We start from the raw sequence: 27,108 nt of genomic DNA, 5'->3' as shown, positions 1-27,108 counted from the left end.
CATATCTCTGATAATGTCATATTATATTGTAGATAGCCTATTTTTATTTCTGTCTTTCCTACTAAGCCAGGAATGCCCTACAGGTAGGGACTGTCTTTTGCATGTTTGTATCCCTAACACCTACCTTTGCATCTAGTCTAAACATGAGCTTAGTACCCTTTTGTTGAATGGAATTAGTTATAAAGAGTTTTTATGACTCATTTAAAATTAGAGACCAATGCTTATTTAATAAGTCAGAATAGTCTGTAATAATAATAGTAATAATAAAGTCCCATTTCCACCGCTTATTCAAGTAACAGCTTCCTTTGTGGAAGTAGATTTTGAAAGACTTTACATGTCAGTGTATATTTTTGATGTGCTCATTTGAGATCCTAAAAGAATTATAGTTCTAATGCAGACTAGAGCTTCTATGACATTCCTGTTGATGTTATATTAAATATATTCTGTCGTTTCACATATCTATATTATATATTTAATAAGCTGCATGGATATGCATTCTGTCTCTTTTTCTTTTAACCTTCATGGTATATTTTGTGAATTATTTTATAATATCTGAGTAAATTTAGTTCAAAACACATTAATTTGAGCATTTTCCTTGTACAGAAGCATAGTTGCAAAGTTAAGATTCTTGTCTTTATGTTATTTTGTTTTGTTAAATTTGCAAAGTCTCGGTCATTGCAAATGTGTTTTTTTTTAGGTATTTAAATTAGCTCAGCTATGAAAGTAAGCACAGTCCATAAATTAAGAGCTTCAAATAATTTTTAAAACTCGTCTTCTGTCCTTCATATTCTTTCAGTTTTGTAGGAAAAGAATCATCAGTTTACTTATTCAACCTTTCCTGAAGTCCATAGTAGGTGCTGGGCATTATGCTGGGTGAATGAAATCGTACTTGGACTTGAATAGTTTACAGTCTTGATAGCGAATGAGCCATGTAAACAGAGAATTGCAATATAAAAACTTGGAGGAGAGGAAGGAAGACTACTTTGAGAACCGAGATTAGGTTGAGAATGGATGAGTCTGCTGATCAATTTATAGATAAAGAAGCAGAGAGGTGAAGTTTTTTTTTCTTTTTTTTATATGTGAAGTAGGAACCTAGGGTATCTCTAAGAATTCATAGCAGGGGGTAGCTCTTGAGAAGAACGTGAAGATCTGGATAATTAATAAGGAGAATTAGAGATGAGCTAACAAAGACAAGTAAAGAATGGCATGCACAACTGAGAAAGCAGTGAGCATAGGACTGAAACTGGATAGCATGAAATTCTGGAGATAACTGTCAGTAGCACAGAGGTGTAATTTTCTCCAGCTGTGCTCTGTGGCCAACGTGTAGTGCAATAAAACCATATTGTATTCAGGGACTATGGGGTGGTTATAACATAAATTTACAAAGGCCAAATAGTTAAAAGTCCTTCAAAGAAAGCATGGCTTACTAGGGAAGGCAGTATGGTTAAGAGGAAGTTTATAAACTTGGAGAAAATGTAGACGTCAAGAAGTTGGAGATCAGAAGGCTAGTGCTTTGTAGGTACTCGGAAAATCTTCATTTTCTCCTTTCTGGATGTCCTCTCTCTATGCATGTTTCACCACCACCACCTGCCTCAGCTATGGTTTATACATATGAATAGTTTCAAATCATAATGGTAACAGTTGGCTCAGAGGGCAAGATTAGGAGCCAGACTTCTACGTCCTCATCCAGTGTGTCCCTGTAACTTAGATGCTGGTAGTGCTTGGTGGTATTGGCCTCTAGGAGAAGCTCAAGACTTCTCCTGTTATCTCCCTACCACTCATACTTGAAGGGTGAGTCAAAGGCCAAAAGCATTTTATTGGGCAGTGATTCTTAGGGAAGGGATTTACTCTGTGGTGCGAAGGGTTAAGACTGTAACCCATCGAGTGTTTCCCCTCCCTCTCCATGCTCAACCAAAGGCACAGATCTTATTACTTTCAAGGATTTAAAAAGGAGTCTTTTCTCGGCATAAAGAAAGAAGTAAAGACCAATTCTGACAGCCCAAAGGGTCTTCCTCCTCAGAATCTAAAATTTCTAATAGAGTTGTTTGCATCTTGTGATTTTATGTGAGTCATCAAATGTATTGTGCTTTTTTTCTTAAAGATATACTTTTTAATGCTTCTATTTCAAATAAGGACAAACCATTTTCCATAGAGACACACTATATTGCATTTTCAGAAATTTCCCTTTTTACCCATACTTAGGAGGTGACACTGAAATCTAATAATTTATTATTTAACAGAGTGCTTTTTTGGGTATAGTATAAAGATATATAATTTTAATAACTTTTGGGGTACAAGTGGTTTTTGGTTACATGGATGAATTATATAGTAGTGAAGTCTGGTATTTTAGTGCATCTCATTGTCCAAGTAGTGTACATTGTACCCAATATTAGGTTTTTATTCCTCACTCCCCTCTCACTTTCCCCACTTCTGAGTCTCCAAAGTCCATTACTCTGTATGCCTTTGTGTACCCATAATTTAGCTCCCTCTTATAAGTGAAAACGTATGGTATTTGATTTTCCATTCTTGAGTTACTTCGCTTAGAAAAATGGCCTCCAGCTCCATCCATGTTGTAGCAAAAGATATTATTTTGTTCTTTTTAATGGCTGAATAGTATTCCATGGTGTGTGTGTGTGTGTGTGTACACATATATGATATATAATAATAAATTATATATAATTTATCATTATACATAAAATGAGGCAGATGTTTTATTTTTGTAGGGACAGGGTCAACAATGTGTTTCCCAGGCTGGTTTCATGCTTCTGGGCTCAAGTGAGCCACCATACCCAGCCAAAAATAAGTAATATTTTCAGAGTAAGAAGTATTTGTCCAAAATGGTAGCATGAATGTGCTCTCCCAGAGACCTTTAACTGGCAGCATTGCCCCTCAAGCATTCGCAGTTAGGGGAATTGTTGCTGGATTTTTGGTTGTTTATTCTTGTTCATGGCTTATGGACATTAACATATGTAAATGGCATCACTGTGTTTTTCCTAAAGTGCATATGAAGCAGGAAGAAAACTTTGCTTTAGAGTCTTACTTGGATTCTAGTTAGCTGATATAAGACTGTTTTCTTTTCCTTTTCAGGTTGTAAACATGTTAAAGGCATCCTGTTATATGGACCCCCAGGTTGTGGTAAGACTCTCTTGGCTCGACAGATTGGCAAGATGTTGAATGCAAGAGAGCCCAAAGTGGTCAATGGGCCAGAAATCCTTAACAAATATGTGGGAGAATCAGAGGCTAACATTCGCAAACTTTTTGCTGATGCTGAAGAGGAGCAAAGGAGGGTAATGTGAACATCGTCGCTATATGATGAATGAGACCCAGAGTTATGGAGGCAAACTTGTTACTTTGATTTATATTTTGAAGCAACTTACAGATAAATTTACCTAGTACCTAGGTTGTATATGGCACTGCACCAGGGACTGTGGGAGATTTACATGATGAGCAGATGTTGTTACCCACATATTCCTATAAACAAAGGTAGGTGATTGTGTAAGCCAGAGGTTTTGCAGAAACAGGTCATGAATATATTTTCAGGTGACGCTTGTATTCCATATTGCTTCCAGAGACTTGTGCTCATTTATCCTTTGGAAGAAAAGAGGAAATTAAATCCATAAATAGACTTACGGAATCATATTGTGTAAGGTTCGCATGCAGAAAGCTATCTTACTTAATGCTGAATCTTGCTCAGTTATAGAGTGACAGGATTGAGTTGTCAGAGCTCAGAGGAAAGCTTGATTTGAGTCTCAGAAATGAAATTATTTAAAAATTAAACTAGAGTTTACTAATTCTGTTAGTTTTACATGTCAACTTGACTAGGACATAAAGTGCCTAAATATTTGGTAAAACATTTTGGTTGTGTCTGTGAGGATGTTTCTGGATGAAATTAGCATTTGAGTTGATAGAGTAAATAAAGCAGATTGCCCTCCCTAATGTGGGCAGGCCCCATTCAATCAGTTTAAGGCCTGAACAGAACAAAAATGCTTACTTTCCTGCAAGTAAGAGGGAATTTCGACTTGCCTGGTTGTCCTGAGTTGGGACATTGGTTTGGATGCAAACTGAAACATCAGCTCTTGCTGGCTTGGAGGCCTTTGGACTGAAACTAAATAATGCATGTTAGTTCTTCTGGGTCTCCAGATTGCTGACTCCAGATCTTGGGACTTGTCAGCCTCTGAAATTGTAGACTTTTCCCAGGGAATTGGCTAAAACGATTATGGAGGCTGACATGTATATGTGGGTGTGTATGCATACATACATATTCATAGAGATTTATCATAAGGAATGCACACACTCGCACGAACATTCTATTGGTTCTGTTTGTCTGTTCTGATTAATATCCTAATACTAACATATTTTTTTAATTGACAGAAAGTTTAAGAACAATGCCATGAGCGTTCTGGTTCTAGTAATACAGTAGACTAGGTAATCAGAAAACCTTCCTTCTATAAACACCTTCAAATGCTAGGTATACCCTGTACCCCTTAAATATGTACAATTATGTGCCAATTAAACACAAAATAAAACTTTAAAAAGTTCTGGGTAAAATATAACTAAAATTATTTTAAATGCATAATTGAACTCTTCAGAAAGAAAACTGAATCTCCAGGAAATTAGAGTCGTAAGATATGGGCTGTAGCTTTTGGTTTCATAATGTATGGGTTTGGGTTTTAGTACCCACTAGGGAACAGAAAGTGAGTTCTTGAATCTGTTTACACTGTGGACTAGGAACTGGTACCTTCAAACAGGTTGTGTCTCTATCAAAAGCATGGACTAGAAAATATCTGCCACCACCAAAGGGAAATTAACAAAAAATATTTAACTGCTTGGGTTCTGGAATGGAAGCTGGGAAATCTCCTATGGGAATACTTTTTTTTTTTTTTTTTGAGGTGGAGTTTTGCTCTTGTTGCCCAGGCTGGAGTGCAATGGCGTGACCTTGACTCACCACAACCTCCGCCTCCCAAGTTCAAACAATTCTCCTGCCTCAGCCTCCCGAGTAGCTGGGATTATAGGCATGTGCCACCATGCCCGGCTAATTTTGCATTTTTAGAAGAGATGGGGTTTCTCCATGTTGGTCAGGCTGGTCTCGAATTCCCAACCTCAGGTGATCTGCCCGCCTTGGCCTCCCAAAGTGCTGAGATTACAGGTGTGAGCCACCGCGCCCGGCCTCCCATGGGAATTGTAAACCATGGATCCTTGTTCGTGCTGGTTTAGAATTTGAATAAATATATGCTACCTATGTGGCCTGAAACCCCAAGCTGAGAAATTAGTTTAAAAAGTTATTCGGGTGCAGTGGCTCATGCCTGTAGTACCAGCTACTTGGAAGACTGAGATGGAAGGGTCACTAGAACCCAGGAGTTCTAGGCTGCAGTGAGCTATCATTGTGCCATTGCACTCTAACCTGGGTGACAGTGCAAGACCCTATGTTAAGGAAAAAAAAAAAAAAAATTAGTCCTGGCCTAGTGATAGCATAAGTTGTCAGATATAAGCAAACCCCAAGGGGTACTCCAGCAACCTAGGCTGAAAGGAATAGAAAAAGTAGTCATCAAAATTAAAAACTCAGCAACCAAATTTAACATAAGACAACAAATTTCAGCTGAACAGAGAAGTGGTAAACAGAAGAATAAACCTAAAGAAATCACCCGGAATGTAGCACAGAGAGATAAAGGGATGGAAGAGATGAAAGTTGAGATGACAGAGTTAAAACGAGAAGTCCAGATAGAATAGTGTGGAGGCATTATTCAAAAAGAGAATGACTGCAAATGTTCTTAAATTAATAAAAGACACAAGTACTCAGATTCAGGTAGCACCATGAGTCCATATGGGATAAATGAAAATTAACTTATTTCTAGACTTGTTATAGGAGAATGCCAAAGACAAATATCTTAGTAACAAAAGAAAGACGTGGAGATGATTTACAAAGGGGTATCCATTATGCTGATAGCAAACTTTTCCATGACAGAGAGAACAAAAAACAGTAGAATAATATCTTCAGAGAGCTAAGTGAAAATAACTGTCAACTTAAAAGTTAATACCCAGCTTAATTCTCATTCAGGAATGAGGGTGAAATAAAGACTTTTTTCTTCAGGCAAAGGATAATAGAATTAACTAGTTGCAGAAGCTTGTTGGAAGATTATGAAGTAGAATGTACTGAGACTGAAGGAAGTTGAACCCAGAAGGAAACAGTAGATCCAAGAAACAATGATGAGCAATAAAATTGGTGAAAATATAGATAAAGTCTGGGAGTTCTACTTCTAGTAGTGGCAGATGAGGTCATTTGAATCATGCTTTCCACTGAAGACTACCAGAAAAGCTCAACACAATATTTAAACATGTTTTGCTTGAAGGTATCAAAGAAGAAAAATGGAGGCCTAGAACAAAGGTCCTCCTGGTGTGCTGGGTCACTATTCCTCTCGAGGTATTAGCCAGTTCTGCATGAAGCTGCTAAAACCTAAGCAGCCCTTTTGACATGCTAGTGGGAACAATGGGGGCAGAGATTAGAGCCCATGGCCCCTGAGGGAGGGGACATCTGATGAACATAACTCATTTTGAGTCAGGACCCTGAAGGGCTACACCATAGGAGCAAGGGTTAACCAGGAATAGACATACTATCACCAAGGCTGAAGATCAGCTTTGAATCATGTCAGTCCCTAAAATTAGATTGAGGGTTCCTAAACTGTTAGTGCCCCTAGGCATCTGGCAGAATTGTAAATCCTTCCTGGAGGAAAGTAGTATCATGTAAGGTCACAAATTATTTCTAGTTTGCAAATGCAATGTCTGGCTTATAATCAAAAGTAACTGGAAACAGATAAACAACATCAAGAAAAAGAAAAGATGGTTGAAACAGCCTCTAGATATTGGAATTCTCAGATACAGACTTTTGAAATAATTATACTTACCACATTCAAGGAGATAGAAGACAAGACAGATTTTTGGCAGAGTACTGGAAACTGTAAAAACAAATATAAATTCTAGAACTGAGAAAATAAGTAAAATTAACTCAAGTGAATGAGTTTAAATAGCAGGTTAGACACATCCGAAGAGAGAATTAGTGTACTGAAAGATATAAGATGAAAATAACCAGAGACAAAGAATGAAAGGAATTAAGAGAGAATAAGAGAGAGAGAGAGAAAATACCATTTAAAGGTCTGGTGCATGTATTTAAAGTTCCAGAAGAGGAAGAGAAAGAGGATGGATCAAAACCAGGATTTGAAGAGAAAATGGTTTAGAACTTTCTAAAACTGATGGAAAACATTAGTCCATAAATTACAGAAATGATATGAACCCTGAGCGGGAGAAGTACCAAAGAACTCTACATATATAGGCATCATTGTTAAATTGCTGAAAACCAAAAGCAAAAGAAAAATCTTAAAAGGAGCTAGAGAGCAAAGGAAAATTACCTTCAATTAAGCAACAACTAGCTGGTAGCTGTCTTCTCAATAGAAATGATGGAATCAAAAAGTCAATCAAAGGCCATTTTTAAAGAGCTGAAAGAAAATAACTGTCAACTTAGAATTTTATATCCAGTAAATGGATGAATGATCATAGAAATACGCAATGGAATACAAGACAGTAATGAAAATAAATAGCCTACAGCTATACAGTTGTGAAACAAATACATTATTGAGCAAAAGAAACCAGATTTTAAAAAGAACACATACTGTATGATTCCATTTATAGAAAGCTCACCTAAAGTATAGTGTTTAACAATGCATGCTTGGGTGGTAAAACTATAAAGGAAAATGAATAATTACCATAAAAATCAGATCGTGGTTACCTATGGGGAAAGGTCAGGGAGGAGTGCTTGGGAAGGGTTGCGAGGAGGTGCTCCTAGGATGCTGGCCGTGTTCTGTTTCTTATGATTACATAGGCGTTCATTTTGTGACAGTTCATTGAGGCATATATTCACATTTTGTAACTTTCTCTATGTGCGATATATTTTGCAATAAAATGTTTTAAAAATAAATTTTAACAGCATTCACTGAGTAAAACAATAATGATACGGATACTTTTAAAGGATAGAACTAAAATATGGAACAAAACGTTTGGGAAGTTTAACTTCATGTAAGCTCCTTGTATTATTGGGGAAGAAGATAGGGAGTTCAAGACCAGCCTGGTCAACATGGTGAAACCCCATCTCTACTAAAAAACTACAAAAATTAGTGGGCATGGTGTCGTGCACCTGTAATCTCAGCTACTCAGGAGGCTGAGGCAGGAGAATTGCTTGAGCCTGGGAAGCGGAGGTTGCAGTGAGCCAACATCGTGCCACTGCACTCCAGCCTGGGCAACAAAAGTGAAACTCCGTGTCAAAAAAAAAAAAAAAAAGAAGATAATAATGTTAGTTAACATGAAACTTTAAGTCAAAAGTATGCATGTGAAAGTTGTACATTGTGCCCATACTTTTCCGAAGCATAGGGAGGAGCTGGGAAAGAAACAATGGAAACTCAAATACTTTAGAAGGCAACAAAGAAATAACAAGACTCGAAGACAATGTGTTGATACTAAAAAGGTAATTTTAAAAACAATTTCATTTATAGCAGAAATCAGAATGTAAAGTACCTAGGATTCTATCTAACAGGAAATGTGCAAGACCTTTAAGGAGGAAATTCTAAACATTTTTGAAAATCTTTTTTTAAGGAGCTAATAAATGGTAAGGTATAACATGTTCATGTATGGGAGCACTGACAATGTCATAAAAATGACAGTTCTGCCCATCTTGATCTGTAAGTTGAGTGTATTTCCAGTGAAGCCTAATAGGAATTTTTTTGACATTTGACAACTTGATTCTAATTTTTTTTGAGGCTTTAAGAGTTATGAGAATTTTGAAGAATAATGAAGATTTACTTTTATCACATATCAAGACTTACTAGAAAGCAATAGTAATTGAAACAGTGTTATATATTCATGTAAAAACAGACCAAGGAAACAATAGAACACAGGAAGGAAGAGCCTGCTCTATGACAAGTGATGATACAGATCAGAGGGGAATAATAGGCTGGCCGTGCCATAGACAGAGCTAAGATAATTGGCTGCCTGTTTGGAAAAAGATAAAATGCAATTCCTGCCTCACAGCATACAAAATTGCGAATGGATTTACAAAAACAAAACAAAGCAAAAAAACCTACTAAGACTTATAGGCAGAAAACTTATTTAGAAGAAAAATAGGCAAAAATGTTTTAAGATTTGAGGCTAGGGAAGAATTGATACAGAAAGCAAATCTATTAGAAGTGTTAATTTGGCTACATTAATATAAAAATTTTCTATATGACAAATTACACTAAATACAAATGTCTCAAACTGGGAGAAGATATTTGCAATGTATGTAATCTACAAAGAATTGGCATCCTCTATAATAAATTCTCTATAAAAAGTCTTGTATAATAAGAAAAATATAAACACCACAATTTAAAAAAAAAAAAACTGTCAAAGGATTTAACACATAGTTCTCAGAGAAAGAACCCAATTGAAGAAAAGCAAATGAAAAGATACTCAGGAAAATGTATAATAAAAGAGGGATTCTTTCCTAAACAACCTGGCAACATTTACAACAGCTGGTAAAACCAAGAGTTTGTGGGATTATGGAGAAACAGGGTCTCATATACATTGCTAGTTAGAGTATAAACTAGAAGAATATACCAAGTGGGTAGTATCTTGCAAATAAATTTGACATCTTACAAAAATGAAGATGCACAAGCCCCAGGAGTTCTACTTCAAGACCACTACCTATGATAAACATCATGACATGTACCAGGATGTTGATGGCCGTGCTATTTGTAACAGAGGGAAAAGAAACATCATTACTCTTCCTTAGTAGGAAATGGGATAGCATACAGATATTAAAATGAAGATGCTGAGCACAGTGGCCCACGCCTGTAATCCCAGCACTTCAGGATGCCGAGGCAGAGGATCATTTGAGCCCAGGAGTTGAAGACCAGCCTGGGCAACATAGTGAAACCCCACCTCTACTAAAATAAAAAATTATCCAGGCATGGTGTCACACGCCTGTGGTCCCAGCCACTTAGGAGGCTGAGGTGAGAAGGTCACTTGAGCCTGGGAGGTCAGGGCTGCAGTGAGCTGTGACAGTGCCACTGCACTCCAGCTTAGGCAACAGAATGAGACCCTGTCTCAGAAAAATAAAATGAATAATAGATTTGTGTAGATCAACATGAATAACACTCAGAAATATAACATCTTTTTAAAAAAATCTAGTAAGCTCTACTAAATTTATCCTGCCATTTCCTGCCTTTTAAAATTTTTGTTGAGGGTAAAATAATATTAAATATTCCCTTTATAATATAAGCAGACTTAAGGCTTTAAGTCTGCTTGTTGGGTCCTTAATTGTTTCAGTTTTATACAAGGTCGTTTCCTTTCCTGCTTTCCAGCATTTCATTAAGTTCTTGTTCAGGTCTCCAGCTAGATCAGTCTCATTGGTTCTAGAAGGTGTGGGTCTTGGTGGGTTGGGGCAAGTCCAGTCACTATTTCAACTCTTCAGAAAGTCCCGGAACCAATCAGTTTTGTAGTTCTTTCCTAATACTAAGACTGTTTCTGCTTCACATATCTTTTTAACCCTCCTACCAAGAAAAACAGTCATCAACATATGCTATGTAGGTTGAATAAACTCCGTTTAGAAAATTATTTTAGATTATTTTCCAAATAATTTACAAAACACAAGAATAAAGAGATAAAAAACTATTAAAAATTAAATAAATATAGCATATAAAATTTTTATTCCATGTTTTCCTGGTCTTGAGGTGTTTCGGATTTTGTTTTTTGGAATATTTGCATATACATAATAAAATATCTTGACATTGGGACTCAGGTCTAAACATGAAATCCATTTATGTTTTGTATACACCTTGTACACACAGCCGGAAGGTAATTCTATACAATATTTTAAATAATTTTGTTACTGAAACAAAGTCTGTGTACGTTGAACCATCAGAAAGCTAAGGCGTCACTATCTGAGCCACTAGATGTGGACAGTGTGGTTAGTTGGCATCACCATTGTTTCTGACTATAAATGTATATGCCTGATAAATAATTGTTTTGATACACATATTGAGACACAAGTACTTAACAGTAAAAATATGACACACCATTAAAAAAAATTACAGTGAAAAAATAGTGAGTTTAGGGTAACTAAGCAGCACAATGGCATCACCAGAATACCTGGATAAGCTGTTAAACACCAGCAACACCAAACAGCAGCAGTTTCAGTCACCACCTACGATGTTGTGGGGGTTTTTTGTTTTGGTTTGGTCTTTTGAAATGGAGTCTCACTCCATCGCCCAGGCTGGAATGCAGTGGCACCATTGTGGCTCACCGCAGCCTCAACCTCCTGGGCTCAAGCCGTCCTCCTACCTCAGCCTCCCAAGTAGCTGGGACTACAGGTGTGCACCCCCATACCTGGCTAATTTTAAAAATCTTTTTGTAGAGACAAGGTCTCCCTAGGTTGCCCAGGCTGGTCTAAAACTCCTGGGCTACAGCGATCCTCCTACCTCAGCTTCCTGAAGTGCGGAAATGACAGGTGTGAGCTACCATGCCCAGCTGACGTTGTGTTTTGATTAAAAGATTACCATACAGTAACCCCCTGTGTGTGGTGCACCTTTCAAATTTTGGAACATTTGGGATTTTGAATTTTTGGATTAGGGATACTCAACCTGTATACCCCAAATGGGCAGGAGCCTCTGAATGCAACTAACTGTTCATCAGCTGTCCTGCATGAACTTACAAATACTGATTCTTGGTTTCAAATACATCTTTGTTGGCTTTTAAATTATTATTACTTCTGGTTCTTCTTGCATGTACAGCATCAAAACATAATGCTTTAAGAAATTTTTTGAGATCTTTGGCTCCTAATTTTGTTGAAGAGAGGATGACCATTGTATGTTCCACAATTGCAAAACATTTTTATCTTTAGATTTGTGGGTTTCTTTCAGAATGATCAATTCAGTTTTTTATGGTCAATCCAATTTTTTAATGTCTACTTCGTCTATTTCTTCTGGCTGTCTCTCTCTAATACGTGCCTTCAGCATCTGTCTACTTTTAAACTATGTCAAGAAAATTTGGTGCACAAATGAAATAAAAGATAAAAGAATACTGTCATGTGTCCTTTAAGCAAAATGGGATGGCCTCGTTTCTTGTTACAAAATATTCCACAATGAAGACTTTCTATTGAATAAGTAACTGAATGAAAATGCTTTGTCCTTAGATTAAAAGTATATTATTCACTCATTGATTCATGAGTTTGAGAAAATGTATGTAGGGCATCATCATCTGAAGGCACATAGACTGAGATTTTACTTATAATCATCAATTTCAGCATCTTTATTAGAGTCCTGAGTGCTGCTATCTTATTCTTTATGTTTGACTTCAGACTCATCTAATAATTCTAAAACAGTTTCCTCAGATTTTCTTCATCATTCTGGCCAGAGAACTTAAAAATGTTAATGCTTAATCGTATTCAATAAAACGTAGAATCAGGTCACAGAAGATGTTAGCTTCAGACTTCTTTTGTGCCTTCTTGAAAGATAACACATACCTTGCACAACACAGTAAGAAAACTGAAGAATGATGTCATAGTGATATTTGTTTCACTGTTGTATCATTTTTCTAAGTAGTTTCGTCTTTTTTTATTATACTTTAAGTTCTGGGATACATGTGCAGAACGTGCAGGTTTGTTCCATAGGTATACACGTGCCATGATGGTTGGCTGCACCCATCAACCCGTCATCTACATTAGGTATTTCTCCTAATGCTATCCCTCCCCTAGCCTCCCATCCCTGATGGGCCCCAGTGTATGATGTTCCCCTCCTTGTGACCATGTGTTCTCATTGTTCAGTTCCCACTTATGAGTGAGAACATGTGGTGTTTGGTTTTCTGTTCCTGTGTTGGTTTGCTGAGAATGATGGTTTCCAACTTCATCCATGTCCCTGCCGAGGACATGAACTCATCTGTTTTTATGGCTGCATAGTATTCCATGGCATATATGTACCACATTTTCTTTATCTAGTCTATCGTTGATGGGCATTTGGGTTGGTTCCAAGTCTGTGCTATTGTGAACAGTGCCTCAATAAACATATGTGTGCATGTGTCTTTATAGTAGAATGATTGTAATGGGATTGCTGGGTCAAATGGTATTTCTGGTTCTGGATCCTTCAGGAATCACCACACTGTCGAAACAGCATGGTACTGGTACCAAAACAGATATATAGACCAAAGGAATAGAACAGAGGCCTCAGAAATAATGCCGCATATCTACAACCATCTGATCTTTGACAAAGCTGACAGAAACAAGCAATGTTCCGGGGAAAGGATTCCCTGTTTAATAAATGGTGTTGGGAAAACTGGCTAACCATATGCAGAAAAGTGAAACTGGACCCCTTCCTTACACCTTATACAAAAATTAACTCAAGATGGATTAAAGACTTAAATGTAAGACCTAAAACCATAAAAACCCTAGAAGAAAAAAAACCTAGGCAGTACCATTCAGGACATAGGCATGAGCAAAGACTTCACTCTTCTATTTTCTTATTTTAATCCTTTTTAAGCATAGTTGAGAATAATTGACGAGTAATGATGTAATCTCTAGTATGATGAAATAGCATAATGTGTCTTAGATTTGCAAAAAGATCTAGTAGATACAAATGGCAATTGTAAGATAGAATGAGTTTTGTTCTTTTTTTTTTTTTTTTTTGAGACGGAGTCTCGCTCTGTCTCCCAGGCTGGAGTGCAGTGGCGCAATCTCGACTCACTGCAAGCTCCGCCTCCCGGGTTCCTGCCATTCTCCTGCCTCAGCCTCCCCAGTAGCTGGGACTACAGGCGCCCGCCACCTCGCCCGGCTGATTTTTTTGTATTTTTCAGTAGAGACGGGGTTTCGCCACGTTACCCAGGATGGTCTCGATTTCCTGACCTCGTGATCCACCCGTCTCCGCCTCCCAAAGTGCTGGGATTACAGGCGTGAGCCACCACGCCCGGCCTTGTTCTATTTTTTAAATATGCGTTTTGTTTTGTTTTGTTTGCTCACTCTTTGGAAGCCAAAAAGGAAAAAAAGTCATGAGATACCAATTTTTGTAAATAGTACTGCTCAAAACAGAAACCCAGAAACTGAGATTGGGTCTAACGGACCCAAATGAGATACTGAGGATTAAACACTAGGCAGAAGTGAGTTAAAATGCCATATGAAGAAGCATTTTTATAAAATCTCGGTTGTGAGTTACCACATGGCTACATAGGTAACTTTGGTGCTGTTTTTTAAGTTGTAAGCAGTTTAAATATTAAACTACTAATGATAAAATTGAGTTGGCAAATGATTTCTAGATCGATATTAATTATAGCCAGTCTTTTCAGTTATACCTTTCTCACATCCAGAAATGACTTGATCTACTCAGCTAATGACCCCATGAAGGATATATGTGTGTTACATAATAAAGAAAAACATCGCCTCTGTAATTTTGGACAGTTCACATTGACGGAGATGAACACTTGCATATAGGTCAAACTAGTTAAATATAGAACAGCCGCTTTTGAAAGCTGTCGCCAGGGCTCAACAGCGTCAGCTCTGTTTCTATGGAGAAAGACTGCAGATATTAAAAACAGAGCTAGAAGCCAATGAATGGAAGAGGATTGCGTTGTGGAAATTTAAATTTTTTGGTAAAGGGTTTATTGATGAATCAGCTGTATTAGTCTGTGAACATTAATCTTGACATCTTCTTTACCCAATTCCCAATTTCTTGTAATAAGAACTTGCTTTTATTGAAGTAACACACAATGTAAAACTTGATGTTATTGTACTGACTAGGTGGGGGAAGGGACCTGATGACAGGTAATAAGGTTAGTAAGGTTCTGAAAAGGTCAGAATTGTACAGAATTATGTTTAGAACAGATTGCCCCGGTGATCATTTAATCAAACAGTGTTCGTATTGTCTTTGTCCCTGTCCACATAGTGATTTTTGGGGTTGGGCTGAGAAGGAAATCATGATTCCATCAGCAACATAAGGCACATTGACAGTAAAACTAGTGTATTATAGCATCTTTTTGTTTCATACTGTATTGGGCAGACAACCTTGAAGAAAAAAAAATCTTTTAAAAATAATGTAAAATCTCACAGTTTTTCAGTCACAAACAGAAGTATCCTTGTTGTCACTAAAGATGGCAAGAATTAATATCCTACTATATAGAAGTACTTTGGCAAAGCTAAGATTGTGGTTCCAATTCCTCATTCCCAATTTTTTCTCCAGATGGAAAGATGAACAGTTTTTGGTATTGAATTTTTTTTTAGGAAGCAAGTTGTTTATCATTAGATACCTATTCAGTAAATGCAATGATACAGAAAAATGAAGTTTTTTCCCTCAGATTTGAAATTAGGTTTTAAAATATGGAGGGAGAACAATTTTTAAGTAATGTTCAGGGACACAAATAAAACCTAGTGAAACTTTAGAAACTTCGATGGACATCTGTCATCGTACATACAATTGCATTAAATAATGGAATTTATTATTAATTATTTTATCTGGTTTATTGTGCAGTAAATTGAATTTTTCTCTTTTTGTGTGTAGTTTTATGAAATTTCATACTTGCATAGATTAATGGAACCACTGTAAAAATCAGGATATAGAACATTTACATCACCCCCAAAAATTCCTTCATGCTGTCCCTTACTGGTCACCCTCTGTTTTTAGTAACCCCGGTAACTACCAATGTGTTCTCCATCCCTGTAGTTTTATCTTTTTGAGAATGTCATATAAATGGGGTCATACACTATGTAACCTTTTGGGACTGGCTGTCTTCAGCATAATACCTTTGAAATTCACCCAAGTTGTTGCATGTGTCAAACATCCCATTTTATTGTTGAATAATATTTCATTGTGTGGGTGTACTATCATTAGTTTATCTGTTGACCCAATGAATGACAATTGGGTTGTTTTCTAGTTTGGGGCAATTATAAGCAGAGCTGATAAACCAAGTAGTGGAGTTTTTAGGTCGTACAGCATTTTATTTTTGATTTAAAAATACTTTATATATTCAGGGTTTGTTTTTGACCCAGTTGAATTTCCTTCAGATCATTTTTGGAACTCTTTCCTCATATGTCTGATGTAACATTTCTTCTTTCATCTTTGTCATTTTTTTTATTCCCCCTTTTCTTCAGATGACTGTAGATATCTTCTGGTATTGTAGCCCAGAATCTGTCCTGCTTTTATATTCCTCCAGCTTAATTATATGCTCCGTCTTCTTACAGTATCTACAGCTTGCTACTAGACTATTCTTCACTATTTGCAGAAGATGTTCAGATGTATCTTACTATCCTCTTTTATTCAGTTGTGTATATCTTGTTCTCTGGAGGCCTTTCCAATTAGATGTCTTGTTAACACTTTAATCTTACCGTGCTAGAAATTAAAAAAAAAAAATTCCCTTGTACCTTTTCCCTTCTACAGCTTCCTTATCATACTGCAAGGTAATTTCTTTTCTTCACTGTCACTCTTCCACCCCACATGCAAGCAGTAAGCAAATCTAGCATTTGCTGTTTTGTCATCACCACTCCTATCACCAAAATTCTTATTCTGTTTAGATTCTGTTTCCCTCATTTATCTACCATTGTATGTTTCTCACTGACCTTCCAAGTGCATACTTCTTTTCATCCTAAAGCCAAGAATAAAATCATTTTATGTAAAGAGCATTCTGCTTTTGTAGTTCATTTACTGATGTCCTCTGTTTCAGTAGGAAGGCCTAATTCTAGATTTCAGTCTGTCATGATAGTACTATAGCTTCTGCTTCTCACATTAGGTAAATTTTATTATCCCCTTTTATAGGACCTTGACTGCCTCTGGGCCTTCTGTTCAGGTGACCCCGCATGCTTCTGAGTTCTTAGCTATTAGACCGTCTCTTTCCCCTTTTTATATGTCTTTGTTTTGGTACAGCTTCTCATACCCAAAAGCAGGTATACCTGTTACTAAGGAGGATACAAGTTGTATTTGTAGGTGATATGATTGTCTACCTAGGAAATTCAAGAGTCAGATTTTTTTAAAAACTTAGATATTATAAATAAGAGAGTAAAGTAGCCAGATATAAAGTAAATATATAAAAATATATTTCCTCCATACTTCCATACTGTTTCTGAAATATAATAGAAAAATCCCATCACAATTGCAACCAAAAAATATAGCTAGGAATCTTTATGAAGGAATGAAGGAATTTAAACAACAAAAACTATACAACTTTATTGGGAAGCTGGGCCCAATGGCACACGCCTGTAATCCTAGCACTTTGGGAAGCCAAGGTGGGAGGATCACTTAAGTCCAGGAGTTCAAGACCAGCCTGGGCAACATAGTGAGACCTTATCTCTAAAAATAAAAATAAAAATAAATTTTAAAACTTTACTGAGAGACATAAAAGTGTTGAATAATTGGAGAGGCATTATTATTCTAAAAAACCAAATATGCTATAAAGATTTTAGTATTTCCTAAACTTAGATATTTAACCTAATTTCAATTAGGGCTTAAGTTTTTGTCTGTTTCTTTGTCTATTTTTAATTGGTGGAGGTTATTCCCCCTCATAAGAATGATTGTGATGTTCATTTGGAAATAGACATGGTTGGAAATAGCCAAGATAGTTATAAAAAAGAAGAATGTATACAGGAGAAGAGCTTCTTCAATGCACTACTGTAAAGTTACAGAGATAAAAACATGTATGTAGTAGACAGGCTGGTAATAACCTAGCATACATCAGAGTCCAAAACCTGGTAGAGATGGCAGCTCAGTCAACAAAGAAAGGAGGGATTATTTAGGGAACAATGCTGGGTTGGTTATTTAAAGAAGAATTAGTTGGCTTCTCACTTTACTTGTACCACACACAAAAATAAAAAACCAGATAAAGAATTACATGTAAAGCAAAAGTTTAAGAGAAGAAAATGTGTGACCATCAGCGTCTGTAATGGGGAACAATTTTAAGGATAAAACTAACAAAAATATCACAAAAATAAAAATTGATGCTGGCTGTTTAGTAGAAACAGAAAACCCCTTCCACTTATCGAAAATATACCATAAATAGGCTGGGCACAGTGGCTCTCACCTGTAATCCCAGCACTTTGGGAGGCCGAGGTGGGCAGATCACCTGAGTTCGGGAGTTGGAGACCAGCCTAGCCAACGTGGTGAAACCCTGTCTCTACTAAAAATACAAAATTAGCCAGACTTGCTGGTGCATATCTGTAATCCCACATGTGGGAGGCTGAGGCACAAGAATCGCCTGAACCTGGGAGACGGAAGTTGCAGTGAGCAGAGATCACACCACTGCACTCCAGCCTGGATGACAGAGCGAGACTCTATCTCAAAAAATATATATATGCACACACGCCATAAATAAAAGACAAATGGCAAACTAAGATAAAGTAGTTACAAGTATAATAATGGCCCTAATATATAAATCATTTTTTAATAAATCAGTAGGAAAGCTCTTGAATTTCAACAGAAAAGGGTACAGAAGACATATGAAATACTAATAAAATTACCAATGGTAAAAACATGATTTTTTAACACCACCAGCCTCTTCAGTAATTCAATAAATGTGATTTAAAGACAACAGAAAGGTACCATTGTCCATCTACGAAATCGAGAATTACTTTTAATGTGTTTCTAATATTCATTACGTGTGGGAATATACCAAGATAGGCACTGTCATGTACTGTGCTGAGATTATAGATTGATAAAACCTTTCTGGAAAAGTGTTTCCACTTTTTCAAGTGTTCCTATTTCAAGGGCCTTAAAATACTTAACATACCTTTTAACCTAACAATTTGCCTTTAGCAAGTAATCATCTATATTTGTCAAGCATTTAAGTATTAAAATGTTCATTGTAGGCCAGGTACAGTAACTCATATTTGTAATCCCAGCACTTTGGGAGGTTGAGGCAGGAGGATCACTTGAGTCCTGGAGTTCAAGACCAAAGTAACATGACAAAACCCCATCTCTACAAAAAAAATAAAATATTTGCCAGGCATGGTGGCACACATCTGTAGTCCCAGCCACTCAGGAGGCTGAGGTGGGGGATTGCTTGAGCCCAGGAGTTTGAGGCTGCAGTGAGCTTTGATTGTACCACTGCACTCCAGCCTGGGCAACAGAGTGAGATGCTGTCTCTACAAAGAATGAAGAGAGAAAATGTTTATTGCAGCAACATATATAATACTAAAGACTTAGAAATAATTAAATATCTAACAGTAAGGAGTTAATATGGAATAGGAGAGTTAAACTGTGAAACCATTCATATGATTAAATATTATAGAGCTATTAAAAATCATATTGTCGGCCGGGCACGGTGGCTCACTCCTGTAATTCCAGCACTTTGGGAGGCTGAGGCAGGCGGATCACAAGGTCAGGAGATCGAGACCATCCTGGCTAACATGGTGAAACACCATCTCTACTTAAAAAAAAAAAGTACAAAAGGCCAGGCGCAGTGGCTCAAGCCTGTAATCCCAGCACTTTGGGAGGCCGAGACGGGCGGATCACAAGGTCAGGAGATCGAGACCATCCTGGCTAACACCCATGAAACCCCATCTCTACTAAAAAATACAAAAAAAAACTAGCCCCTGTAGTCCCAGCTACTCGGGAGACTGAGGCAGGAGAATGGCGTGAACCCGGGAGGCGGAGCTTGCAGTGAGCCGAGATTGCACCACTGCACTGCAGCCTGGGCGACAAGTCATATTGTATAGGGATGAGAAAGGGTTAAAAATAATACCTGGATGAAAAACAGGATGCAAGGTATTACATAGCTCCATTTTGGCTGAGTTTGAGATGATTGTGAATTCTTTATTTTTTGCTATTTTCCCACATTTTCTATAATTATGTATTTTGCAGTTGGAAGCAAAAATAACCATTGAAAATTGTTTTCAAGGAATAATATTCAAGAGAATACAAGGTGCAGTGAGTTCTCAATATTTAGTTAAAATATAGAAATCTGTGAACCATTAACAGCAGTTATCTTTAGGTGATTTAATGTTGTTTTATAGATGGGTCTTTATTGATGGGATGTCACTATGTTGCCCAGGCTGGTCTTGAACTCCTGGCCTGAAGCAATCTTCCCACCTCTGCCTTTCAAGTAGCTGGGATTACAGGCACAAGCCATGGCAAATGTAGTATATTTTTATTTATTTTTTAGTGATGGGATCTCACTGTGTTGCCCAGGCTGGACTCCAACTCCTGGGCTCAAGCGATCCTCCAGCCTCAGCCTCCAGAGTAGCTGGGACTATAGGCACATACCACTCTGCCCAGCTTTTTTTAAAAACTTTATTTCTATTTGTTCTGCAACTTTTGCTCTGTTAACAAATCTACTACTCTTATAAAAAGTTAAAAAAAATTCTTTTATTAAAACAAAGATTAGGCCGGGCATGGTGGCTCACGCCTGTAATCCTAGCACTTTGGGAGGCTGAGCTGAGTGGATCACCTGAGGTCAGGAGTTTGAGACCAACCTGGCCAACATGGTGAAACCCCATCTCTACTAAAAATACAAAAATTAGCCAGGAGTGCCGGCACATGCCTGTAATCCCAGCTACTCAGAAAGCTGAGACAGGAGAATCACTTGAACCCGGGAGGCAGAGGTTGCAGTGAGCTGAGATTGCGTCATTGCACTCCAGCCTGGGCGGCAGAGCGAGACTTCGTCTCAAAAAAAAAAAAAGATTGTATCCTTATCAGAGATTTAATGGATACTAACCATATTTAATCCTCAGTCTCATTATGCTGATTTAATTTTTATTATCCATATATTGTCATATTTAGGTTATGTTCATTTTTCACCAATTTTGTTAATCCCTAGTGTTTTCATTTGTTTTTGAGACGGAGTCTCGCTCTGTTGCCCAGACTGGAGTGCAGTGGTACAGTCTCAGCTCACTGCAACCTCTGCCTCCTGGGTTCAGGTGATTTTCCTGCCTCAGCCTCCAGAGTAGCTGGGATTACAGGCGCCTGCCACCACACCCAGCTCATTTTTGTATTTTTAGTAGAGACAGTGTTTCACCATGTTGGCCAGGCTGGTCTTGAACTCCTGACCTCAGTTGATCCATCCTCCTCTGCCTCCCAAAGTACTGGGATTACAGGCAGGAGCCACCGCGCCTGGCCATGTTTTTTGTTTATAAAAGAAAAAGAAAATTCCTAGAGTGCACTTTACTCCCTGATAGGAGACTAAATTATTTAAATATAAATTTTAGAAGGTACATGTTAAATTAACCTAATGAATTAGTAGCGTTCAGAAGTGTTTGTATCTGTTAAAGGTTGGAAATGTACAAACTACTTTCTTTTAGTGGTGATTTTATTTCTAGTAAACTAAGACAGAAATCATTATGCAGAAGAAACAGCACCCCCTTAACGAATATAAAAATGTTCTTTTTATAAACCGTCTCTGTTCTCACTTTATTGTTAGGAAGGAGTAATCTGTTTTCATGTGATATAAGTACCTGTGAGTCATGTTGAGTTTCTTCACTCATTTGTCCAATTCCCAGGCAATCTGTAGGTGGAGTTAACCTTTAGTTACATAATATAACAAAACAAACATTAACCCTACTGCTTCTGGGACAGTCTTCTCACCAAAACTCAGGGAAAATGGGAGGGTGTTGCCACTGACTGACTTAATGAAAGTATCTGACAAATGTAAGAGTTCTTTCAAATAGTGAAATAAGAAATGTATATCAAGTATTTGATGGACTACTTTCTTTCTATCTACACACACACACACACACTATGTATCAGTGTATGTGTACTTTGTGTACTTTCGTTTTATAGCTATTAAATATGAGGTTCTAGAATGAGTTTCCAGTTTGCAGAATTCTGAGAATGTAGTGCCATCACCTTTGTGAGGACAACAACCACGATTGCACTTGCCATATTTATTAGTCAAAATGAAGCAAAGTCAATCTGTTGAAAGCTTCGTTTTGTTTTTCTGATTAGTTTGTTTAATAAGACATTCAAATTATGATCTTTAATATTGTTTCTTCCCTTAATAGCTTGGTGCTAACAGTGGTTTGCACATCATCATCTTTGATGAAATTGATGCCATCTGCAAGCAGAGAGGGAGCATGGCTGGTAGCACGGGAGTTCATGACACTGTTGTCAACCAGTTGCTGTCCAAAATTGATGGCGTGGAGCAGCTAAATAACATCCTAGTCATTGGTATGTTTACTTTCTTAAAAAGTATGGTTCATTCAAAAACATTAGCCATAAGTTCTGAATTAAGATATGTGTAGGTTGTGATTAAACTGTTTTGCCAGTGTTTCCAAATTAGAATCCAGTGATATTAAAGAATCTTTTGTAATGCCTAGACTTAATAGGAAAAATAAAAGATGCATTTCAGTCACTTGTAGGTTTAAGCTTATAGCTCACCTGCAGATGAAAAAGATGTAGGTTGAAGCTTATAGCTCACCCAAAAATGAAAAATACACATGAAACAATGGAATGCAGTGGTTTTCAAACTGGGTCTTGCAGGCCTTCAGGGGTCCTCAGAGGTGCTTTCAGGGTCAGTGAGGGCCAGGGAGTGCATTTCAGATCCTACATCACGATTATGACTTCCTCTTTTAGCTGTTTTAAGTACTGAGGTGCTTCTGAAGATGACGTCTAGGGGGAAAAAAGAAAAACACCCTGCTGTTGTATGAAGTCTGAAAACCACTGGCCTATAAAAAAGAGAAGCAACTTTGGAGTCAGAGAGATCATGTCACATTGCCCCTCTGTCACTTGGACAGATTATTTACCCTTTGAACCTTAAATTTTCTTTTTAAATACAGGAAGTTTCCATAACATTTATATTTCATTGGCTTATACAATAGTGAAATAGTAAAGCAAAGTCTCCTTAGTTTGTTAGGGAAATTACTATTCTTACATATACTAAAAGGACATTTGATTTTATTTTTGAACTCTGATCATTTGTTGTTTTAACATCGGTGTTCAGGAATGACCAACAGACCAGATCTGATAGATGAGGCTCTTCTTAGACCTGGAAGACTGGAAGTTAAAATGGAGATAGGTAAGGAGATCTGTCACTGATTGGTGAGTGGTAGGGGGAGTGGAGGCATTTCGAGTTCATTAACAGGAACAATGTCATGTGGCTTAGTACTTTTTAGAAAAGTTTTATATCATGAGAAGTAGATGTTTATATGCTTGAGTACCTATAGGGAAAATATTAGGATTATAACAATCTCCTCTAGGCTGGCACAGTGGCTCACGCCTGTAATCCCAGCACTTTGGGAGGCTGAGGCAGGTGGATCACTTGAGGCCAGTAGTTCGAGACCAGCCTGGCCAACATGGTGAAACCCTGTCTCTACTAAAAATACAAAAACATCAGCCGGGCGTAGTGGTGTGCACCTGTAATCCCAGCTACTTGGAAGGCTGAGATGGGAGAATCGCTTGAATCCAGGAAGCGAAGGTTACAGTGAGCTGAGATTGTACCACTGCACTCCAGCCTGGGAAACAGAGCGAGACTCTGTCTCAAAATAATAATAAATAATAATAATAATCTCCTCTGATGGTGCTTTCGAGACTAGGAAAATGCCTATTTTATTTTTAATTTCATCAGGCTTGCCAGATGAGAAAGGCCGACTACAGATTCTTCATATCCACACAGCAAGAATGAGAGGGCATCAGTTACTCTCTGCTGATGTGGACATTAAAGAGCTGGCCATGGAGACCAAGAATTTCAGTGGTGCTGAATTGGAGGGTCTGGTGCGAGCAGCGCAGTCCACCGCTATGAATAGACACATAAAGGTGAGGAAAATCAGCTAAACAGATTATAAACATTATGCCAGAATTCTTTCTCTTTTCTTTCAAGCATATCAAGGAGTAGGGAAATACTGACTTTTGGTGGAGAAGAGATGGTAAAAGGAATAAGAATTAATTGTCAACTGCTAAATCTTCAGAGTAGCAGGAAGGAAGATAATGTTTGCATCTGCCCTATAGTAACTGCTGACTCATCTACCTTAGGTCATCACCATCTGACACAGACACGTGAAGTGAAAATTTTGAAGGAGTGTTTTTTAATCTTTGTACTGTATTAAAAGTTGTGGCCGGGCGCGGCAGCTCAAGCCTGTAATCCCAGCACTTTGGGAGGCCGAGACGGGTGGATCACGAGGTTAGGAGATCGAGACCATCCTTGCTAACACGGTGAAACCCCCCCGTCTCTACTAAAAAATACAAAAAACTAGCCGGGCAATGTGGCGGGCACCTGTAGTCCCAGCTACTCGGGAGGCTGAGGCAGGAGAATGGCGTGAACCCAGGAGGCGGAGCTTACAGTGAGCTGAGGTCTGGCCACTGCACTCCAGCCTGGGAGACAGAGCGAGACTCTGTCTCAAAAAAAAAAAAAAGTTGTAATATGGCCGGGCGCGGTGGCTCATGCCTGTATTCCCAGCACTTTAGGAGGCCGAGGCAGGCAGATCACAAGGTCAGGAGATTGAGACTATCCTGGCTAACACAGTGAAACCCCATCACTACTAAAAATACAAAAAATTAGCTGAGCGTGCTGGCGGGTACCTATAGTCCCAGCTACTCGGGAGGCTGAGGCAAAAGAATTGTGTGAACCCAGGAGGCAGAGCTTGCAGTGAGCCAAGATTGTGCCACTGCATTCCATCCTGGGCAACAGAGCGAGACTCCATCTCAAAAAAAAAAAGAAAAAAGAAGTTGTAAGAGGAAGTGGGAGTTTCCACATACCAGAATGTGGGGGGCTGCTTTATTCAGCAAATATATGAATACTTGATGTGCTCACAGTATTGGGCTGAAGACATAAAGATAATTGAACTCTTCCCTCGAGTTCAGAGTCAGGAAAATGGACATATTTTCAAATTAGTACCATAATATTGTAGTTACCATGGCAGAAATACGTACTAGGATACTTTTATTTTGATAAATAAAGTGCTCTTGATCTTCCATCTCTTCTCTCCTTCAGGTTTTAGTTACCACCTGTAGACAGATTTACTGAACATATCTGTCTCCTACTTTCAGATTTGTACTAAATACCCTCACCTAGATGTTTTATCAGGTTTCAGATTTAATATTCCAAAACCAAATTTCCTGTCTTTTTTACTACTTTCCTTTCTGCTCCCATTTCCCTGTTTATCCCAATTTCCCAGGCTTAAAACATCAGGATTACCTTTGATTCCTGACACTCTACTGTGCCCTACATCAAGTCACTTGCCAAATTTTTTCAGTTCTGTCTTGACAGTGTCTTTAGTTCTCACTGCCACTACCTACCTTCTCTTTGATTAACCTTCTTGTTTCATATCATTCAACCATTCAGACATTTTCAATGATTCCCCATCATTTACAAAACAAAGTACAGGCTTTTTTTGGGTCTTTTGAGTCCTCTAGATCTGTCCCTAACTGGTCTTTTGGGTCCTCTAGATCTGACCCTAACTGGCCTTTCCAAATGTGCTCCTGATTGTTCTCCAGATGCTTCAGCCAAACATAAATAATCACTGGTCATCAGACATTAATTTATTTTTCAACCTCTCTGCTTTGATTTTGTTTTTTTGCATCACTGAGGATCTTCATCCTCTACATTTACCTGTCTTTTCATTACCTGGCTCATATGCTACCACTGTCCTCACACCTTTTCACATTTTCCCTTTCAAGAATGTTATACTCGTTTCCTTCTTGAAATCATAATGTATCATTTATGGTACTGTCAGTTGACTTTGGTTCACAGTAGATTTATTTGGCATCTACTGCATTGCTAGCCCCTGTTCTAGGAGTTAATACTCCAATTGCAAACAAGTAATCTAACCCTCCACGTGCAGAAACAGAAAGTACATGCAAGGCCAGGAAGTGAACGCATGTCAGATATGGTCAACTTGTGGGGTGAGAAAAACCTTCATATGCATGTCTGTTGGTAGAACAGGGCCTTTTAGGTAGAGGGAACAACATATGCAAAGGAGCAGAGGCACAGAATAACATAGTAATTGGAGTAATTTAGTATTGCTTCAGCATGGAAGTTAGGGGAGGGATGGTAGAGAGAGATTGTGGGGGATAAGTCAGGAGACTAAAGCAGGGATGGAGCACAAAAAGCCTTTTATACTCTGCTAAGAAGTATGGACTTTTTTTCTGTGAGTAGTGCTAAGCCATTGAGTTTTAAGAATAGCAGTGACATAGTGTTAAAACATAAGATCACTCTGGCAGCTGTGTCAAGTGGAGTAGTTAGAGGAGTGAAGTTGGCGACACAGGACAAGAGGGGGAACTTCATAACAGTTCAGGCAAGAAATAAAAGCCTGAACAGTTAGGCTGAGTATGTTGTAGATATTTGGGTATATCCTATCACTGGTTCTAGACCAGGAGTCCAGCCAACTACCAGTTTTTATGAACAGAGGGCTTTTTTGGAACACAACCACACCCATTAATTGGTGTACTGTCTGTGGTTGCTTGCATGCTACAGTGGCAGAGTTGAGTATTTACAACAGGGACTGCATGGCCCACAAAGCCTATTTTTGTGCTTTTATTTTAGGTACTATCTGCCACTTTATAGAAGTTTGCTGGCCCTCATTCTAGACTTTAAATCCCTATCTTATTCACCTCAGAGTCTCCCACAGTACCCCAAATAGGTCTAAGTAATGAGCACATGGTAGGTGTCCAGTAAATTTTTATTCTTTTTTTGAAAAAGAGTCTTGCTCTGTCCCCCAGGCTGGAAGGCAGTGGCACTGTCTTGGCTCACTGCAACCTCCGCCTGCCGGGTTCAAGCGATTCTTCTGCCTCAGCCTCCTGAGTAGCTGGGGCTACAGGCATGTGCCACCACGCCCAGCTAATTTTTTGTATCTTTAGTAGAGTTGGGGTTTCACCATGTTGGCCAAGCTGGTCTCGAACTCCTGACCTCGTGATCCACCCGCCTTGGCCTCCCAAAATGCTGGGATTACAGGTGTGAGCCACCATGCCCAGCTAATATTTTTTAAATGAGTAAACTTATATAAGTATTCTGGAATCAAACTCTATCCATAAGTCATAATTTCCCTATGTAATAGAAGTGGCTTTGTTCTAGCTCAAGAATGCCAAAGGTTTAGATGGTGTGGAAATATTGTATTGGGTCTTTATAGAATGGATCCATTCAGGGACTATGTTTTTATTTTTATTTTTATTTTTATTTATTTATTATTTTTTTTTTTTT

At 38.1% G+C, this 27,108-nt stretch overlaps 1 protein-coding gene across 5 annotated transcripts in view; it reads left to right on the top strand.

Annotated features, from left to right (window-relative positions):
* NSF (N-ethylmaleimide-sensitive factor) overlaps positions 1-27,108 on the top strand; it is a 164,549-nt gene that overhangs the window by 75,692 nt on the left and 61,749 nt on the right. For all 5 annotated transcript variants that reach the window (XM_012001929.1, XM_012001930.1, XM_012001932.1 and 2 more), the window contains 4 exons: positions 3,088-3,287; positions 21,980-22,145; positions 22,918-22,992; positions 23,542-23,729. In XM_012001929.1, coding sequence (XP_011857319.1) covers positions 3,088-3,287; positions 21,980-22,145; positions 22,918-22,992; positions 23,542-23,729 — 629 coding nt within the window. The remainder of the gene's footprint in view (positions 1-3,087; positions 3,288-21,979; positions 22,146-22,917; positions 22,993-23,541; positions 23,730-27,108) is intronic.

This window comes from Mandrillus leucophaeus, unplaced genomic scaffold (genome assembly GCF_000951045.1).
Source record: "Mandrillus leucophaeus isolate KB7577 unplaced genomic scaffold, Mleu.le_1.0 Scaffold670, whole genome shotgun sequence".
Taxonomy (NCBI): domain Eukaryota; kingdom Metazoa; phylum Chordata; class Mammalia; order Primates; family Cercopithecidae; genus Mandrillus; species Mandrillus leucophaeus.
Note: the sequence above shows the minus strand (reverse complement) of the source record. Positions and strands in the feature narration are given on the sequence as shown.